The sequence below is a fragment of the Protopterus annectens genome, chromosome 5.part0 (assembly GCF_019279795.1).
Source record: "Protopterus annectens isolate FY-2018-M chromosome 5.part0, PAN1.0, whole genome shotgun sequence".
Taxonomy (NCBI): domain Eukaryota; kingdom Metazoa; phylum Chordata; order Ceratodontiformes; family Protopteridae; genus Protopterus; species Protopterus annectens.
Window position 1 is genome coordinate 1355431709 of NC_056735.1, and position 21390 is coordinate 1355453098.

At 45.6% G+C, this 21390-nt stretch overlaps 1 protein-coding gene across 2 annotated transcripts in view; it reads right to left on the minus strand.

The window, feature by feature from the left end:
* CCDC90B (coiled-coil domain containing 90B) overlaps positions 1-21390 on the minus strand; it is a 525698-nt gene that overhangs the window by 496009 nt on the left and 8299 nt on the right. The window contains exon 1 of one of the 2 annotated variants that reach the window (XM_044071153.1): positions 12514-12557. The exons of the other annotated variant lie outside the window; for it this stretch is intronic. Within the exon in view, the coding sequence (XP_043927088.1) occupies positions 12514-12520 (7 nt within the window). The 5' untranslated portion in view covers positions 12521-12557. Of the gene's footprint in view, positions 1-12513; positions 12558-21390 lie in introns of those variants that run through there. 2 annotated transcript variants of the gene reach the window in all.

The window sequence follows — 21390 nt, forward strand, 5'->3', positions numbered from 1 at the left end:
AGTGATTTCTTCAATGTATTAAGTATATACTGCATATTTTGAGGGTCATGGGTAAGAAACTGAGCTTGACTTGGACTTTTTAAATGTTTTTATCCCCACCATATGCCAGTCATGAACCCTCTAGCAAATGATTGACTCATTCATTCCTCCCTAAGGGAGGAACCCAAATGCAGCAGACTCCACCATCCAGGGAGCCAACAAGATTTTTCTAGTAATGGTTTAAGTTACTACCCTCTAGGAAATAAGAAGTTATGTACTCACCATAACGTTCCATCTGAGTAGGTAAACTTCATTTGTCTGCAACCTGTGGGATACGGATCCGAGCTGGCAACCTTACAAAGCTTAGATCAGAGCTCCTAGCTCCTCCCCTTACCCATAACCCCCTGCCAACCCTGACTGACCTCAGATCAGGTTTGCCTGCAAGCACTATAGTAGATAACTAACTACATTATCCGAAATGGTACATCACTATGTCATGAAACACATCTGAAGGTCAGGGGGACGGTTGCAGACAAATGAAGTTTACCTACTCAGATGGAACGTTATGGTGAGTACATAACTTCTTAATCTGAAGTAGTTAACTTCATTTGGTCTGCAACCTGTGGGACAGAGTCTCCAGCTACCTAAACCTTGGGCGGCCTTCATGGAAGGATATTCCGGAGCACTGCGGAGCCAAAAGAAGTTCTCCCTCTGGAGATAATTTCCAATTTATAATGACTGATGAAGGTATGAGATGAGGCCCAAGTGGCTGCTGAACAGATATCATCCAAGGAAACCCTGGATTTAAAGGCGGCAGATGTAGCCATAGCCCTAGTTGAGTGGGCACGAACTCCTTGAGGTGCAGGCCTGCCGGAATTTTGATACGCTGTAATGATACACTGCGAAATCCATCTCGATAAGAAAACTTTCGAGACTGGTTTACCTAGATTAAATTTGGCAAAGGAGACGAACAACTGGTCGGATTGTCTATGACCAGATGTCCTATGAATGTAAAATCTAAATTGTCTGTGCACGTCCAAAGAATGTAATCTGTACTCCCCTTTGTTCTGGCAGTTAGGAAAGAAGACCGGCAAATTGATAGATTGGTTAATATTAGATTCAGAAACTACCTTTGGGAGGAAGAAGGGATCAGTCCTGAGGTAAACCCTATCCTTGTGAAAGGCTAAGTATGAGGGTTTCACAGAAAGAGCTTGCAATTCAGATACTCTCCTGGCTGAAGTAATAGCCACTAGAAAGGCTGTTTTCCAAGACAAATATTTGAGGTCTACTGAAGCCGCCGGTTCGAAGGGAGGGGCCGTCAGGGCTTGTAATACCAAGGTCAAATCTCATGGAGGTACCACTTCCTTTATTGGAGGCCCGAGTAGAAAGATGCCCTTTAGGAATGTTTTGCACAATTTTGTAGTAATCAAAGGACCCATTTCAGTACCTACGTGATAATGAGAGATAGCTGCTAACTGAACCTTAACCGTAGAACAGCTAACTCCACCATTAAAAAGACCTGAAAGAAAATCCAGCACCGCAGGCAAGGGGGCTGTAAAAGGATCCAAATTATGGCATTCCGCCCAGATACAGAAACGCTTCCATTTACTACCATAGACCTGCCTAGTAGAGGGCTTGTGCGCTGCTACTAGAATAGTTTTAACTGGAGAAGAGATACCGGGAGTCCTAGCTACAAGTGGAACTGGAGCAGCCAAGCCGTAAGCTTGAGGCTGGCCAGGTTGGGAAGTGGGAGCCCCAGGGGGTGGGAGATTAGATCCGGAAGGGGATCTAGAATCCAGGGCGGATTCGCTCGATGAGACCAGAGGTAAGGGAACCAAGCTAGGCGAGGCCAGAATGGGGCAATGGGGATCATCCTGCTCCCCAACCGACTGGCTTTCTGAAGGAGTTTCAGCATGAGGGGAAGAGGACGGTAGGCATAGAGAAGACCGGGTGGCCAAGCATGCACCAAGGTGTCCCTCGGGGCTTCCCCGGCAGGGGGAATGAGAGCAAAGTAATTGTTGCATTTCGTGTTTGAGGGAGATGTGAAAAGATCGCAACAGGGCTGCCCCCAAACGGCAAAAATTCGACTCGCTACTTGAGGATCGAGGGACCACTCGTAAGGTGAAAGGATGGTGCGACTCAGTCTGTCCGCCAGGATGTTGGTCCGTCCCGGAATGTGCGTTGCAATAGAAAGCAGTTGTTGGTGATCGCCCATTCCCACACTCTCATGGCTTCTCGACAGAGTGGATAAGACCTGGTTCCCCCTTGCTTGTTGATATACCATACCACAGACACACTGTCCATCTGGATTGCAATTGTTCCTGCAGGCAGAAGGCTCTGAAGTGCTTGCAACGACAACAGCACTGCCCTCATCTCTAGAACATTTATGTGCAATTAGGTCTCTGAATCGTTCCACGTGCCTTGGACCATCCTGCCCGAATAATGCCCCCCCCCCAAGACGAGAGGCATCCGTGGTCACCACGGCGGGAGGGGGGGGCCGTGGCAAAGGGGCGTCCCGCCTGGAGGTCCGGCGACTGAAGCCACCAAACGAGAGCCCTCTTGCAGGCCCTGCTGAGGGAAATGGGGTGACTCAAGGGGTACTGATGAAAGGACCATTGGACTTGCAGAGTCCACTGTAAAATCCTCATGTTCAGACGTGCCATGGGAAGAAGGTTTATTGCGGCTGACATGGACCCCAGGGCCCTCAGAACCAATCCCGCTGGAGGATTCGAAGATTGAAAGATGGCCCGCACATGTGCCCTCAATGTGTGCAACCGGTCGGGAGTTAAGAAGACTAGTTGCCTGTTGGTGTCTAGTCTGGCCCCGATAAAATCTATCACCTGAGTCGGGGTGATAGAGGACTTGCCTGAGTTTATAGTGATCCCTAGTTGCGGAGCAAGGCTGAGGAAGTAGTCCCTGGCTAAGCATAGTAGATGCCTTGTTGGGGCGGTAAGGAGCCAGTCGTCCAGGTACGGGAAAAATTGCATTCCCTGGAGTCTCAGGTGGGCCGCTATCACTGCTAACACCTTGGTGAATACCCTGGGGGCCGAGGTGAGACCGAAGGGAAAGACCCTGAATTGATAATGACTGGCTCCCAGCCGGAAGCAGAGAAACCTCCTGGATTGTACGTCCATCAATATGTGGTAGTATGCATCCTTGAGGTCTATTGAGCACATCCAGTCGTTCTCCCACAAGAGGGGGAGAATAGATTGAAGAGTGACCATCCGGAACTTTTCTTTGGTTACTGACAGATTTAGCAGGGAAAGATCGAGGATGGGCCTTAGGTCCCCCGTCTTTTTTGGCACCAAAAAGAACCTGGAGTAGTAACCTGATCCGGACTGGCCTGGGGGGATGCGCTGGACAGCTCCTTTTTCTAAAAGCTGCCGAACTTCTGCAGCTGCAGCCTCCCTCTGATTGGGTGGAACATCGGGGAGGTGTTCGGGAGTGTAGGGAATGTAAGAAAGGGGAATTCTGTATCCTCTGGATATGATACGAAGCACCCAGTGGTCTGTTGTAATGGACTCCCAAGCTGCCAGGTGCCTGAAGAAATGCCCCCCCGACTGCCTCCAGAGTGGAGCAGTCGGGCAACCCCTCAGGGTTGCTGCGTGGGCCGATCAGAAGGTTTCTCTGGACCCAAAGTTCTTTGGGCCCCCTCTGCCTCTAGGGCGGTGTCCACCCTGTCCTCCTCTGCCGCAGAAGGACTGGGAGTCCGGAGCGGACTGAGACTGTTGCGACTTTCGGAACCACATCTTCTTCTGTCCCTTTTGGTTCCTGGAGAAGGACCTCTGGGGAGCAGAGAAGCAGACTCCGACGGCAGACAACGTCTTCCCGTCCTTTCGCTCTGGACTAAAGTCTCGCGAACTGTCTTGCCAAATAAGGCAGAACCATCGAAGGGGGCATTCGCAAAGGACGCCTTGAAGGGTTCCGCGAAATCACAATGTCGGAGCCAGGCCTGACGCCTCATAACTAGGCCCGCTCCGCTGGCTCTAGCGGCTCCCTCTGTAGCATGGGATACAAGCCGCATAGAGGTGTTGGATATAGACCTAAGAGTGGCCATGCGAGTGGAGTACAACTGTTTGTCCTCCGCCAACATGGACTCGGGGGGCAATGCAGCGTACTCTTTAAAAAGGTCTCGCTGCAGCCGTATCACATGTGCCATGTAGTTCAGGGACCTTACAGCGAAGGTCGCTGAACTAAAGACCCGCTTCCCAAGATGGTCCATCGAGCGAGACTCCTTGCTCGGGGGATGGACCGAGGGACTCTCTTGGGCTAACTCCCTCTTGGTGGCTGCCGCCACCAACATGGCATCTACAGGGGGTCCCTTGCTCCAATGGGACTTCTCAGTGGGGGGGCTTAGAATTCTGTCTGGATGTTTGGGGACTGGCTCCACAGTGTCCAGCTCCTTCCACGCCCTAGTGGTAATAAGGTCCGCTAAGGGGTCAGCCGGAGGGGACACCCAAGAGGTAGATGGGCCTGCTTCGAACGCCTCCAGGAACACGGATTCGTCCAAGGAAGCCTTGGGGGCAGACCAACCCCCCGATCCTAAGCATTTCCATGATGTCTCCAAAGGAGACATCCTCGGGGGTGACCTTGGGGAGCCTTCCCCCTCATCCAAAGCCGTGTCTTCTGTCAAGGACTCGGGGGAGTCCATGTGCCTCCTCTTGCACTTTCGCTTGTGAGGAACATCCTCGGGGGGGGGGCTGTCCGAGGATGTCTCACTAGCCTCATCTTGTTCCAGGGAAACGACCTGAGACGTCAAAGGAGGCTGTCCCTGTGGCCGGGTGATGGAAGCATGACCCAACCGAGAGGGAGTGCGGGACGGAACCGAAGCAAGGACCGGGAGCCTGGATGCACTCAACAGAGCCCTCTTCACCACATCGAAGGCCAAGGGAGAGCCGCTCTCTCTGGGATCTGAGAGCAGACCCTCACCCGGATCCGATGGACGGATCGGAACTGGCGCTGAGAGCATCGGATCCGAAGGACCAGTGTGCTCCGACCTGGACGGAGCCGAAGGCACACCGACCCCCTCGGATCCGAAGCTCAGGCCACGGCTCTGAGAGCTCGGATCCGACAAGGAAGGATCCGACAGACTCGAAGGAAGAGTCGGAGCCGAAGTACCCGATACTTGTCAGTGCCGACCCACCCCCGGCTCCAACATTGCCCGGCTCCGAGCGCTCCGAACCCGGGAAACGGGTCAGAGAAGGAGCTATTGGGGCAAAGAAGGGTGTTGAGCTCCCCCCCCCGGAGGGGGGGGGAGGTAGGAGCACTCCCATCTGCAGCTGGGCCTGGATGAACCTTCGCATCATCCGGTCCACATCTGCATCCGAAAGGCTACGGGTGGATTTCGACGAGGCCACCGAGGCTGGCCGGGAGTGCCGCCTCGATGACCTCGACGGAGATCGGGTCTCCTCCTCTTCGGGTCCCGGTGAGAAGCATGGAGACCGGAGCCAAGAAGGAGGAGACCTAGAAGCCCTGGAGGGAGAAGCCCGCTTAGCCGGGGGGGCCGAAGTGGAGGCCTCGGCCCGCTGCTTGTGGTGCTTCTCCCTCCTTTTTTCTTTCCTGGCGTCCCTCTCCTCCGGTGCAGAAGCAGGAGACTGAGTCCCGGTCGGGGGGAGAGAGGCAGGGGTGGCTGCCACAGAAGCCTGGGAGGAGGCCACAGAAGCACCGGAGGCCGAAGCCGAATCCGGGGGCAAGAGTCCCGCTAGGATCAGCTTCGACCTCCAGTCCTTCAGTGCCCTGGGGTTGGACGCCGCGCAGATAGAACACCCAGAGGAGAGGTGCTCAACCCCAAGGCACCGGACACACGAGTGTGGCCATCCGCTGGGGAGAGCTTATGGCCACACTCGGTGAACTTAGAAAATATTGGTTTTGGGGCCTCAGACATATTTAGCTAAAAAAGAAAACTCACTCAGTAGGCCCCAAACACACTAAACACACACACAGACTACGACCAGCGAGGGATGGGGAGGAAAATTTGACTAAAAATTAAAGAGGTTATTTAAAAATGAGGTTATAACAAGGGAAACCTAACCAACACAACACACTCACACAAGTTTAAGAGAGAAATATAAGAAACAAGGACTTATCTGACCAAAAGACCAGGAGCTCGCAATCTAGCTACTGTTCAGAAGCGCGGCAAACTAGATCTGGGGTCAGTCAGGGTTGGCAGGGGATTATGGGTAAGGGGAGGAGCTAGGAGCTCGTATCTAAGCTTTGTAAGGTTGCCGGCTCGGATCCGTATCCCACAGGTTGCAGACCAAATTAAGTTAACTACTTCAGATCAGACATTTATACTTGCTTTGGTGAAGGCCTATCCAGCCACGAAGATAAGCCATTGGCCTCTTTTCTGTAAGCTGTACTCATAACACACTGAAGGAGTCAGTATCACAACAGACCTGAACGCATTCCTTTCCTAGGAAGGATAAGCCAGACTTGGCCAATTACTGCCACCCACTGAGACTGGCTCCACCTGTGCCACGGCTGTGAAATGAACCTGCATCATAGTCACAGTTTGATACTGCTACATCAGAGAGCTTACAACTTGGGTAGTGATCTATTGACCTGAAGGGTCAATTCCTATAGAATGAAAAAAATTATTGAAATTTAGTACCAGCAACTGCTACCTCAACCACGGAATCAGCATACCAAATGAGCTTAGTCTGCACAATATTTAGGCATATCATTCACAAAAAACCTCTAAACAGCAGAGGCCCTAGCACAATTCCATAGGTACCACAATGTTTATAGTATACGCCTAACCATTACTGTAATATAAGGAGTTTCTGTGTTACTCCATCTGGCAGCCTTTGTCCGGTTTGGCAAATAATCCGCAAACCATTGTGTTGTACTCATTGTGACATTTACACCACTCAGCACTTACAAGAAGCCAGAATGACAAACTGTGTCAAAGGTTTTGATGAGGACTTGGAAGACGGTGCTTTTATCAGTCTGACAGCGAAGGTATCCAACTAGATCAGCGGACGGTATGAGTCATTTCCAGTTATTTGGCCTGAAAACACACTAGGTAACTGAGATTATGACAGCATTAATAAAATGCTCGGATATTTTTCATGCACACATTTCTCCAATATTCTGTAGACAATAGCCTCCTTTACATACAGGTACAGCTGTAGCTTGCTTCCAACATGGTGGTATTGGCCTTTTTCAATGAATATGTCGAGAAGTATGGTTATGGAATGCGAAATAGTATAAGCAGCAATATTAAAGAACTTTGGAGGATGGCTTTCAGTAGCTACAGCTCCAGGTTTTATTTTGTTTAAGCATTTGATTACTTGGCGGATTTAAACAGTATGGAAGGTGAACATGTTAATGTAAGATTAACTGGTCTGTAGGATGTAGTTTTGGCTTTGTCTGCTGTGAGTCTTGCTGTCACTCAGGTAGAGAAGAGGGAAAGAGTTTGACAGTGTCTTAGATAACAGTGCTGATACATAGATTACTACAACTTTTGTGGGTTATTCACAAGCATTACTTGCTGATCGTGGCAGCAGGCTTTTTCACTGGCCAGAATGGCAGGTTTGACTTTGCTATGTGCTTCTCTGGGATTGCCAGGGTCTCCATGTTCTCTGGTTTTGTGGTAGGTAGCCTGCAGATAGTCCTCATTAGCTACAGGTTGACAACAGACATAGAAATCTAGGTGAGATCTGTGAATCAGATTGGTATTTTAGGGTAAGGGGCAAACCAGTTTAGAGTATTTAGGAATACCAAGCTAAGTAAAACTGCTTTATCCAGAGAAAAGTTGTACAGAAGCATGAAGTCAATGGAATGATAGCTGTATTAAAAACATTAGGACCAATGTTTTTGATATTTCTTGAAATGGAAAGTTTTGGGATTTTACTTTTTTTGTCAGATTCAAACTGCAGAAAATGAAAGAGTGTTACCAATGACATTTGCCATGCTTCCACTGACAGCAATGTTTTTAGGGTTATTAACAAATACTTGATCGACAACACTCTTGTGATCTGATATCTTATCTATATACGTTGCTATTGATAAAATTAGGGTAAAAACAGAGTTGGACTGCAAGATTACTAGTGGAGTCTTTGGAGATATCGGTTTGTGAAATAAAAGCTCAGACTTGGCTTGTGTGTAGAGCCAGTGAAGCGCTTCTTCTGCAAAAGATGCACAGGCAAGTGAAAGTATATTAGATGAGCTAATTTTGATATTCACATGTACAGACTCCAATTCAGGCTAAGTAAGGAACTTGCATACCTTTTGCCAGTCTACTATACCCCTGGGGCCAGCGAGTAACAGGATGCCTCCCCTAGCACATCCTTGTCTCTTTTGAGGGGAAGGCAAACAGGGTAATGTCTCAATACTCTTCTACCCCCACTCTGTGTTAGCTCCTCCACCACATCTGAATCACAATCACAGTTCTATCTATCTGCTCCATAAATTCAGAATCAATGACACTTGGCAAAAAAGGAAAATTATGACTACAATATAATTGGTCAAATCATAAGAAAATAACTGTAGTTAAATATTTTTGGGGCAATATCAGACAACAATTTAAACCTCAACCAGTATGTATCTACCGTAGTCAGAAGAAGATTTCGTAGCTCATCTACTTCAAAAGGACATGTCTAGTGGGCACTCTAAGGAAATCAGCATACCACTGTACGACTCATCAGATACTACTGTGATTTGTAGTCTTCAAATAAGCCACTTTAAAGGATTTGAAAAGGTACTCTAGACAAGCAAAGAGCTGGAAAACCTCAGTACCCAAATTATTTCCTTTGGACTATTGCCCTCTGTGGTCAGAATACTAAAATTGATATAAATAACCAGAATACTACCATATCCAACCTCAGCCTTCTTACTGTTTCAAAGCATCCCTCACAGCATCCACTGTCTAGACATCTATTCTTCTACTGTTGAGCATCAGGGCTCAAACCACCATCACCACCATCACAAAATTACAGAAAGTTTAAGGCAGTATCTCTTTTTAACAAGTAGTCAGAATGGTAACTTAATGTCAGAGGAAAGGCTGAAGTGAATGCCAGTGTCAAACTAGCGGTTGGTGATACTTTGGCTGAGGAATATCACTCCTTAATCGCCTAAATGAACACAGACGTATTTGTTGTGATGTGTAAACACAATAAATGAAATATACACAGACACAGAAGTAATAGGTGATATGAATTTGTCCCTTCTTTGCATTATTGACAATTTGTTTTGAGCACTATTATACGGTATATTCCTCAGATAAAATTATTATGCTTACTTCAAATTGGTCGGCATCAATATGTATTATTTGTAACTTTTATAGTTAAAAAGGATCACAAAGGTCAAGTATATCAACTTGTTCTACAAAACTGAAATTACACAGCAGCATCTCAAATACACAGATTGATTTAAAAAATACATTTTCTCTGCTGCTGAGCGTATACTGATTCTTACACAAAAATGTTATTAAAGTTCTTTAAGGTGTAAATAATGTAGACATTCATTTTTGCATTGACTTGGGAAAGTAATATACTGTTGCACCAGCAGGTGGCATCATACACAATAATAATACATACATACATACAAATATTTCAAGTACGGGCATTAATGCCTTTCTAGCTTACCAATATACCAATGTCCATAATAAAGCTCCAGGCTGTTCTTAAAAATATCTAAACTAGTACTTGCTTTAATGTAATTTGGGAGTCTGTTCCATGCATCAGCTACTATGTCACAGAAACAATTAGCACACTTCTTATTCCTATAGAATCTTCTACATAGGTTGTCTGACGATTATCTACTTTTTGATAACCCCAGACATTCCCAGAGGTAGTTGTCTCTAAATACCCTATATACCTGAATAAGATCTCCACTTATATATCTATAAGAGACACTGTGCAAGTTCAGATATTTCAGTCTTTCATAATAACTTAAATTTTCACATCCATGGATGACTTGATATATTTCCACTGTTCTAATTTCAGTTTACTCATGCTTTTTTCTTATAATGGTAGATGGCTGGGTCTTCTAAACACTAGCCTAACACACACACTGACAGCTGGCGGTACACTTCAGTGCACAATGATGCTATACCAGTTAGAAACAATTTTGTAAATCCTGCAAGAGGAATGAGACAATAACAACAGCATAATGACTAGTTGTGCTTGAAGCCAAATTATTTGCTGAGAGATGTGTCCTTACTTGGGGATTTTAAAACATTAATAGGTTGATAAGTATACAACAAAGGTCCAGGGCTAGATGCTTGCCATACACCTTTGGAAATGTTACAGAGGAAGGATATAGCTTTTTCTTCTTGCACTGTAAAGGACTGACTAATGAGGTAGTGTTTAACTTAGGTCCAGTTCTTATAAAGAAAAGAATGTGGAACAGAATGACTGGGCACAGAAAGGTGTATGAAAATTTGTATAATGGGCTTAAACCTTCATTCATACCTCTGAAGATGGTATTATTAAAGTCTAAAGGGCTATGGTGGTACTCATACCTCTCAATTGTACAGATTTTTGCCTCATATTTTTCATTTGTTTCTCATAAAATTGTAATCTTATAGCAAATCACTGGCAAACTGTTGAGAACTGAAGTCAGAAAATTATGGCAAACATTTGGGTTTCATACTTCATATCCTTTACAAAATTCACGCTAATGCAAAACCTGTTATTCTATCAACTTTCTAGGTTTGTAAGAGCAATATTGAGAAAGTATTCCTATTTTTGGGCCTTTATCACCCCATTATTTGTGGCCTTGTCCATATTTCTTGATCTAGGAGGTTGAGAAGTATGGTGGTACTATAGCATTCTCTGAAGTCATGTTCTTCAACAGCTATAAGGCTACGACAGCCACTACAGCATGTGACCTGAATGGACACCACAGTGTCTAGGAGTTTGTACAGGGATGGTAGTATGGACTCCGCTCTAAAATGCCATAAAGAAGAAAGACAGGGTCATTGACTGGTGACAGTACCTGTTTTCCAAACATTTAGAAAACTGTAGGATGATACAGAAATAGTGACTATGTGAGTAAGGTGGTGGAAAGAAAAGAGTCGCAAGCTTTTATGAATTATGGATGAAATTTGTCAGTGTCAGGACAGTCATGATATGCTTGCATAATTAACTTCTTTAATCTCTTTCAGTGAGGTAAGGCTAAAGGAAAAGTCTGTGAGGGAGTAGAAGGTTATGAAATGGTAGGTGGATCTATAAATATGAATATTATAGAAAAGGAGTGTGGGTGCACATGGGTGTGTGTGGACAAGTCTGACAGCGTGTTTGTACTTGGGGATGCTGGGTCTGGGAGCCTGTAGGTATGTACTTGTGTGCAGAGGTGGATGGATGAGACTGAGTCCATGTACATGTACATTTGCTGCAAAATAAGACTGGCAGCCTGCTTCATGCTTGCATATGTGTGTTTATGTAGCAAGTCTGGATGTTTGTATGTGGAAAGGATAAGCCTGGGAAGCCATTACATAATACTGTGTCTGTAGACAGGGGTAAGTGAAGATTTGAGCATGTACAAACAACTGGGGTGGGGGGGGTGAGACTAGGATGCTGCATGTATGTGTGGGTGAATAGAGGATAAGAGTAAGGTATGCAGACATATTTCTACGTTGATGGGGGAGGAGGTCTGAGGCTCAGAGCCTGTAGTAATGACCATGAATGGAGAGTGAGATGCCAACATATGTCCAGGCATGGAAGATTACACTGGGAGTTTGTATGTGTGCACACACACATATGTATGCACATCTGAGGTAGAAAGTCTGCAGGAGCTGCTAGAGTAGTTAAGGAGTGCAGACATGGTTTGCAGAGAGCAGAGGACAGAGTTGCACTAACCAAGCACTAGAAAACCACACCAACCATAGTACTCTCCTGCACTGACACTACTTTGGGAGCTATTGCTGTCTTCCTCTCCTCCTTGTGATAGATTCTGATCCACAGCATACAGCTGCTGTGTTCCTGCTAACTATTCAGCACTATGTCTTTCAACCTTATAGCCTCCTAGCACATAGAGACATACTTAAGCTACATGGTTGTATAGGTTGGTATAGGGTGCCCACAAACAGTTGTTTATATTGCTCACAGAGGTGATTCTTAAATATGTAACTCATAATTTAAAGGGATCTATTGCCACGTACAACATGCCTCACTCTGAGTCACATTAGAGCTCAGCAGAGCAGTTCAGCTCCTGGGAAACAAGCTGGATTAGTACACAGCCTGCTAAGAGTAGTCAACGAGTACTACCCTATAAATATGTATATTACAGAAAAGAAGTGTAGATGCAGATATTATAATACTGCAATAATACCTGCAAAGGGGAGGCATTTACTCTTATCTTGCCCAGCTTCACCTTCAGTATTAAACCTGCAGACTAGAAAGGACGTTAATCCAAACTAAACTACCCACTCAGCACTGCTATTACGCTATGTATTTGAATTTAACAGCCCCACCCCTGAGTCCTGCAAGTGCTAAGCACAATTACTTACTTACTAAACTTGTTTGTGGTCAGAGTTATAATCTTTTTGAAATACTTTAGCAATTTATTTTTGTAGGTTTTCAAGCTTACCCCTCATCTGGCCCACTAATTTTCCTCCAGAGTTATGCCGTTTGTTGAAGCAAGTTTTTTTTTTTTTTTTTCAGAATGGAAAAGTACAGTTTTGTACCTACCATAAATGTAGATGTTCGAGGATCTCCATTGCTGCAGTCCTGACATAAGGGTATTCCGCTGCCCACCATCAGCCCGAATACCAAAGGGCTAGAACCGGCGTCGGTCATCGGCGCTCGAGACTGACATCAGTACGTGCCAGTACAAATGCGCATGACCGACGCCATAACCTCAGTCTTTCTTGCCTCAGACGTCAGAATGCAAAAAAAACACCACCCAAACCTCAACCTAAAAAGAAAAAGGGGGAAGGAGGGAGGGAAAATTGGACTGCAGCAATGGAGATCCTCGAACATCTACATTTATGGTAGGTACAAAACTGTACTATGTTCTTCGTCTCCCATTGCTGCAGTCCTGACATAAGGGTAGAATCCCAGAGCAACGGAAAAAAGGGAGGCTGGTCAACTAAATAGCAGTAGGAGCTGCTGACATGCCCTGTAAGATTGCAGTGGCAAACCCAGCCCTAGACCTAGAATAAAGAGGTAAATGATAATGCTTTGTAAAGGTATGTACAGAACTCCAAGTAGCTGCTTCTAGAATGTCTTTAGTAGCTACCCTCTCAAAAAGCAGTAGAAGTGGCCGTAGCCCTAGTAGAATGAGGTCTGATCCCAGCTGGAACATCCTCACCATGATGAGAGTAACAAAAAGCAATACAATGGCTAATCCACTTGGAAATAGTTTGTTTGAGACAGCTTTCCCTCGTGAAGTCAAAGCAAAAGAAACAAATAATTGTTGAGAACTCCTGAACTCTTTGGTTCTGCTCAAATAATACCTCAACTGCCTATGTACATCCAAAGAATGCAAAACTTTTTCCCCGTCATTTTGGGGGTTAGCATAAAAAGTAGGCAAATGTATAGACTGGTTCAATGCCACATTAGAAATCACTTTAGGCAGAAAAGTAGGATTAGTAATGCAAGGAAACCCTGTCATTGTGAAAAATCAGAAAAGGTTCCACTGCCATGAGGGCCTGTAATTCAGATACCCTTCTAGCAGACGTAATAGCAAACAAAAAAGCAGTCTTCCAAGACAAGAACTGCAATTCAGCTGTAGCTGCAGGTTCAAAAGGAGGCAGAGTCAGCTTTTCCAAAACAAAATTAAGATCCCAGGTAGGAGTAGGAGCTCTCCGTGGGGGTCTGATATTCTTTGCCCCTCTAAGAAACTGTTTAACCAATGGATGTGAAAATAAAGGAGGGTCACAATCATAGTGAGCAGAAATAGCTGCAGCATGCACTTTTACAGAAGAGAAGGACAAACCCTTGTCCAATAAAACAGTCAAATATTGCAAAGTACAACTCAAATTAGGCAATTCGACATCAAAGCCTTTAGCTGAACTCAAAATCCCTTCCATTTACCAGCATAAACTTTTCGAGTACTAGGACGCCTGGCTTCCAAAATAACATCCAAAACTTGTTGAGGGAGCTGAAGGTCCTCCTTCTCTAAAACAGAATGCGCCAGGCCGTCAGGTGCAGGGAGTGCACCCTGACATTGAGAAAATGATTGTTCTCCTGAGACAATAAATGAGGAATCTGTGGCAATGGCCAAGGTGGTACATGAATCAAGCTCCTCAACAGAGGGTACCAATGCTGACGAGGCCAATCTGGTGCTATAAGGATCATGCAAGGCTTGTCCCTCCTGACTTTCAACAGCACCTGTGGAAGAAGAGGCAAAGGAGGAAAAGCATACACGTGAAGGTTGCTCCAACTGAAGGATAGTGCATCTATTTTCCAGGCTTTCGGATGAAATAGCCTTGTGCAAAACAGTGGCAGTTGGAAATTCAGAGGAGAAGCAAACAGATCTATGTCGGAGTTCCCCAAGCCATTGTCAACTGAAGAAATACCTGAGGGTCCAATTTCCATTCGTGAGGATCCACAATCTGTCTGCTCAGAACATCTGCTAAAGAATTTTGTGCTCCTGGCAGAAACTGTGAGTGATGTGCAGATTCAAAGCAGTTTCCCACAACAGCATTGCTTGTCTGCAAAGAGGGTAAGAATGAGTTCCCCCTTGCTTGTTGATGTACCACATGACCGTCGTGTTGTCTGTTCGAATCAACACCAGTCCTGGTTGAAGTAGGCTTTTGAGTCCCTCCAAAGCAAATTGAACTGCCAGCATCTCTTTCATGTTGATATGCAAGTGAAGTAGCTCTGGGGCCCAAAGGTCTTGAATCCATTTTCCTCTGAAATGAGTTCCCCAGGCTGACTCCGAGGCGTCTGTCGTTAATATCTGACTTGCCTCTGGTTGGGTCACAGAGAGCCCCTTGTTTAGGTGACATTCCTGAGCCCACCACAGAAATTCTCTCTGAATGCAAGGTAGGATCCGAATGACAGTGTCCTAATCGTGGCAGTGTTGAGTCCAAACGTTCTTGAGATACCATTGTAGCTTCCTCATATGCAGTTTGGCATTGGGAAGTACTAGAATGCAAGATGCCATGAACCCCAAGGCTTGAAGGACTGTCCTTGCAGTCAGCCTGGACATTACTGATAGCTGTTGGAAGTATAGGTGAAGATTCCTTTGTTTGTCCGGGTAAGAAATGCCATCTGAGCAGCTGTATTCAGTTTCACACCCAGAAAACACATCTCTTGTGAGGGTACTAGACTGGACTTTATTTCGTTCACAGAATACCCTAGGCATCTGAAAACTGTCATTACATACTGCAGATGTTGAAGAAGTTCGTGCTTGCCTTGAGCCAGAATCAAACAGTCGTCCAGATAAGGATAAATTTGAATTCCTGCTAGCCTGAGAAAAGCTATTACTGGAGCCAGGACTTTGCTGAATACCCTGGGCGGAGTAGACCAGGCAAAGGGCAATGGAGAGAACTGATAATGCAAATTCCCATTCAAACCTCAGGAATTTCCTGCAACTGGGCCTGATAGGAATGTGAAGATAGGCCTCTTTGAGATCCAGAGTCACCATCCAGTGATCTTTGCCCAGCATAGGTAACAGCTGTTGCAGCGTTAACATCTCGAATTTTGGAATTTCCAGAAAGGTATTTAGAATGGACAAGTCCAGAATTGGTCTCCAAGTATTTCCTTTCTTTGGCACTAAGAAAAGACGGGAATAAAACCCGTGCCTCTTTCTGCAGAAGGTACTTCCTGTATTGCTTCCAACTGAAGCAGAGAAGAAATTTGAGTCTGCGCTTCCAGTTTTTGCTGACGAGGCACATCCGCGATATCTTTGAAAGGAGGGAATGTGTGAAAATAAAATTTGTAGCCTCGATTTATTATGTCCAATACCCATTTGTCTTGGGTAACCAAATGCCAATTCCTTTTGAAAAATCTCAGTTTTCCTCCCAGAGGGGCTGCCAGCAAGGCAGAGTCCGGCAGCTGAAGACACGGGTCATTGGGTCTGTTTCAAAGGACTGACCCCTGCCCTCCCAGCAGAAGGGGTAGAAGAACTCAAAGACCTAGAAGTAACAGGGTCCTGAGAGGAAGCCCTACCCCTACCTCGCCTCGACCTGCCCCTAGACTGATAATCCAAGAGGGAAAGACCAACCCTTAGCAGGCCAATTCCTACTGAACTTAGGGGCTGAACCTGTAAAAATCCTTAACTGTCTGCATAGACTTAGCTTTTTCCTCCATTTTTTCAAAACTGACTCTACTGGAGGACCAAAAGAACATCAATTGTAGAGGAGCATCCATAATTCGAGCCTTAACATGCTCTGACAAGGTCTGATCTTTAAGCCAAGCATGCCTACGAATGACTGAACTAGTAGCAGCCACCCTGGAAGAAGCCTGTAAAGCATCAAAACCACACTGCAAAGAATGCTTACCAACTTGGTCTGAAGCATGCACTAAATCCTGAAGCTCCTTACATTCAATACCTTCAGCTAAAGCATCTACTTTACATTTCAATTGGCCCAGCAAATAATTTTGATACCGAAGCATATGAAACTGACAATTTAAAGCTCTCATAGCCAAAGTAGAAGAGGTATACAGTTTTTTACCCCACCTATCCAGGGCCCTAGCATCCTTGTCCAGAGGAACTGGATTCTTAACCACAGAAGCCCTAACCCCTTTGGGGCCTTGAGTAATAGTTTCTGGATCAGCCCTAGGACTCTTATATAAGTACTTGTGAGCTTCGGGAACCCTGTAGTATCTGTCTGGTTTAACCGGGGCAGGAGGCAGAGAATCCGGGTTAAGGGCAGCCTCAGAAAACACATCCTGAACAACATCCAGTACACGGCGAATAGCCAAGGGCCTATGCTGAGGCAAAAACAAGAATTCTCTCAGTCTTTTACGGGAATCAGAATAATCCTGGCCCTCCCATTTGAAATGTTCCCTCATGGAATGCAAAGTCTCAGAGAAAGAAAAATTTTCTGGAGGGGACGCAGAGGGAGTAGAGTCCTCAGCCTCCGAATCAGAATAGGGAGGGAAATCCTGAAGTTCTTCCACAGAGGAATCTGACTCATTGGAAGACTGAACCAAACCCTCCAACTCTGGCTCTACCCTGGGCCTCTTCGCAGGGGGAGGCATAGAACCCCTAATTAAAGTAATCAAATCTTCAGCCATCTTTAACATGTGCTTCCTAGGAGCTGGACCCTGAGGACACGCACCAACAGGGGCAGACTTAGACTTAGAATGGGCTTTGCTATGAGAAGGAGGAGGCCTAACTACCCTATGAGGGGAGGGAACCACCGACATCAGAGAAGCACCCTCAGCCTGGCCTAACACAGGAGAAGCCACTTCCTGCAGTAACAAAGGCTCCCCTTGAGACTCAGGTAAACTTTCAGAAGGAGCCGCTGAAGTAGCCAGTGGTACTACAGAACCGGCGTCCGGAGTGGCCGCCTCATCCTGTTTGGACCGCAAAGACTTTTCTTTGCGTTTCTTAGAAGAACCAGTCGTCGGAGAATCTGACGGCATGTTATAATTACAACGTTTACCAAACACTAGCCTAGCACAGTCTAACCGACGTTTAATAGTACGCTTGTTAAAAGTAGCACAAAAGCGACACCCAACAATGTCGTGCTCAGGCCCTAAACAAGGAATGCAGAGTGAATGGTAATCCCTATGAGGAATCTGTTTCCCACAAGAAATACAGTTATTAACTTTTTCTGACATCCGTCAATACTGAGGCAAGAAAGACAAAAATGTCCCCAAAGGGGTACTTAGCCCAACTTGGTCTCCGGTCTGAAACTCGAAAACCGACAATTCCAGAACGCCGAACGGCACTTGCAAATGCTGCTTCTGCTTAGGGACCATGCGGCAAGAAAGACTGAGGTTATGGCGTCGGTCATGCACATTTGTACTGGCACGTACTGATGTCAGTCTCGCGCGCCGATGACCGACGCCGGTTCTAGCCCTTTGGTATTCGGGCCGATGGTGGGCAGCGGAATACCCTTATGTCAGGACTGCAGCAATGGGAGACTAAGAACATCTGTCTACTAATATTTCACTAAAGCACAATCTGCAAAACAATTTACTCCCAAGTGGGATGCTCTTTAGCCAACCAGAATGCCATACTCATACTAATTATGCATAATTTGCTCACACCATGGTATAATTACACAATTCAGTGTGAGGTCTACCTCAGAATATTGTCACACCTACAGGTGAAAGAAGCAGTACAAGGCAAAAAACAGGTGAACAAAAATACCATTATGTACCCCAGGCATTACATCTCATGATAAAGCAAACCCTGTCCTAGACTGTGGTATTCCTGTTATAAACGGACTTCTACTGCCCTGGAGGGAGATATTCCTAGAAGACCACATTATAAAATTAGAGAAATGCATTTTGTCAGTCATGGCTATAGTGACAGTATCAGAACTAAGGATCAATCAGCGTGTGAGATTTCTGTTCAGTTACTAACTGCTATTATTACCTGCAGTTTGTAATAGTGCATGACCTGTACAGGTGCAGGAACAAAAGAAAAGGCTTTTGTGTGAAGGCACATAGAAATGACCATAACAGGCAGAATGGTCCACAATGCCCAGTAGAGGGGGGAAAAAACAAAAGGCAGAACTTAATTGCAGGAGGACTGTGTTACAGCACTTGCATGTTATTTTATGCACAGCTTAGATGGCGCATCTCGTACTTGCACAGATTAAGGCCATACCCAAAACAGAACACGGAGGTTCAGGGAAAATCAACTACACAGTCACATAACTGGGGGATACAGTCTAGTACTGTTGACTAAAACAGTCAGAACAGAGGAATAGAAGACGTATTAACAATGTATGTTCAAGCTGGTTAATGGGGCAGTACAGGTAAATACTGATAGGGAAGCAAGGTGTTGGAAGGATAGCACAAACAGAATGTGGGGGCCAAAGAGAAAATCCAGAAAGTATTAGTTAATAGGAGCAGGAGTTGGCGACAATAACAATGCAACACAGATTGCTGGCTCCTGCATACAAGTTCGGATTTTTTTGGGGGGGGGGCAGCAAGTAAGCAGGTATTGGCAAAGAAAAATGCATAGGAGATAACATAAGAGGCATTTATACCTGTCAACTGTACAGATTTTTGCAGAACGTCCACATTTTTGCCTCATATTTTTGGTGTGTTCCTCATAAAATTTATGGTTTTCTGGCAAATCATTGGAATGATCTGAGGATTGAAATAACTAAATGACATACAACCAAGCGACTAAGCAGCTCACCCTACTATTCAGGCATGACCAAAGGGCAACTTCAGGTACACTCTCCAGTCCAGCTGGTGAATCTGGGTATCCTGAGGCAATATTACAACTGCCTCATGTACACAGACAACCCTCTCCTCCTACCACAAAACGCTAACATATGCGAGAGATGCAATTATACAGCCAAACTGGAAACTAAGCTGTCTCCACCCAAGACTGGAACAGACAGTCAAGAGGAGAAGGTTAACACTTGCACCATACCTCCAGCTGCACACAGACCTACTAAAACAGCACTGGCAAAAAATACACAAAATCATACTCGGAGGCTCTAAATAAAAACCTGCAAAAGCATCAGAGACCTCCAAAGCAGACACCCAAACAACCTGCACTTCACGTCACAAACCAGACAACACATAAAACACAAAATCAGTGTGCCGCACAATCACAGCCCTTAAGACGAAATAACATACCCAACACTCTAGTAATAGGGAACTCTATAGTCAGGCACACTGACGTCCCACTCACTAGGCTGGACAAGCAGAAGGTTACTGTTAGCTGCCTGTCGGGAGCCAGAATCCGCCATATAACACAAGCACTCAGGTCACTGCAGAACAAGTACAAATATGACTCTGTCATTGTTCATGTTGGTGTGAATGACCTGAGACATACCTCCCTGGACTACATGAAAAGAGACATGGAAGACCTCTCTGATCATGCAGCCCAGGCTGGCATGACCCTGACCCTGAGTAGCATCCTGCCCTCACCAAGAATGATACCTCAGTATAAAGAAAAAATGATCAATTTCAACAACTGGCTAAGTTTCTGGTGTCATTCAAAGGGGATCCAGTGTCTGTCAGCCTGGGATGACATGCTCGACAAGCCGCGTTGCTTCGCAACAGACGGCTTGCACCTGTCACCTTAGGCTTTCGAATACTGGCCAGGGCACTTGCTGCCCCCATAGTGCCTTTTTTTAGACAAGGCTCAAAAGTCAAACCCACCTCCGTAAACAGCACAATTAACAAAAAATTGAGGGTTATGCTACTAAATGCCAGGAGTTTAAATCTCAAAATGCACGCGCTTGAAGCACTCCTCAGTATGGAGAACGTCGACATCTGTGCAGTAACTGAAACCTGGTTCAAGTCTCCAGAGAGCACCCCAGTACTACCGGGCTACAACTCATACCACACGTTTCGGCCACAGAACACGGACTGAAACACAAAAGGAGGGGGTGTATCCACATTCATCAAGGATACCTACACCTCCAGATTAGTGGCGCAGCATGATACCTCTGAGATTATTCATGTGCAACTAAAATCGGGCAAAACTGCAATGCAAATTGTGGCCTGCTACAGATCAACCTACACTAAGGCACTGTACGAGCACATCCACTCATGCATGAATCGTGCCATCCCAAATAGAACCAAAATGCTCTCATCCAAAAAAAGGAAGCCAATCTGGTGGTCCCCTGCCATAAACAAACTTTACAACAAAAGGAAGAAACTTTTGCAGAAAAGAGGAAAATCCCAGGATGCAAAAAACTCCCTTACTAGCCTCAGTAAGAAACTGAGATCCCTCAAAATCCTCCAAAGCTAGTTATGAAAATAAAATTGCCAAAGATTCCAAAGACAACCACAAAGCATTCTATAACTATGTCAATAATCTAAATGGCAATGCTCAGATCTGCTCTGAGCTAAAACAGAATGGCAATAAATATACTGATCCAAAGGATATTGCCAATATCCTGGCAGATCAATTCAGTGCCAACTTCACCCCCTCTCACCCCCTAAATGGCCCATCTCAATACCGGAAGATTGCCAAATTCCAGTAATAACGGCCACACAGGTACAAAACGCCTCTCTAAAGCCAAGAATACAGCATCCATGGGACCAGATGACATCCCGGCTGTGTACTACATGAACTACAATATGAACTGGCACCTCACCTAAGTGTCATGTTTAATCATAGCCTCACCTCAGGTTTCGTGCCCACTGAGTGGCGCAGAGCTACAGTTATCCCAATCCACAAGGGGGGATCCACCTTGGATCCCGGAAACTACCATCCCATCAGTTTGACAAGCCTTATCTGCAAGGCCATGGAGCGTATTATCATGGAACTTATAAACAAAGACATTGGCAACCTTCAAACACTGGACCCCACCCAGTTTGGGTTTGTGAAGGGCCGATCTTGTCTCCTGAACCTGATTGACTTCTT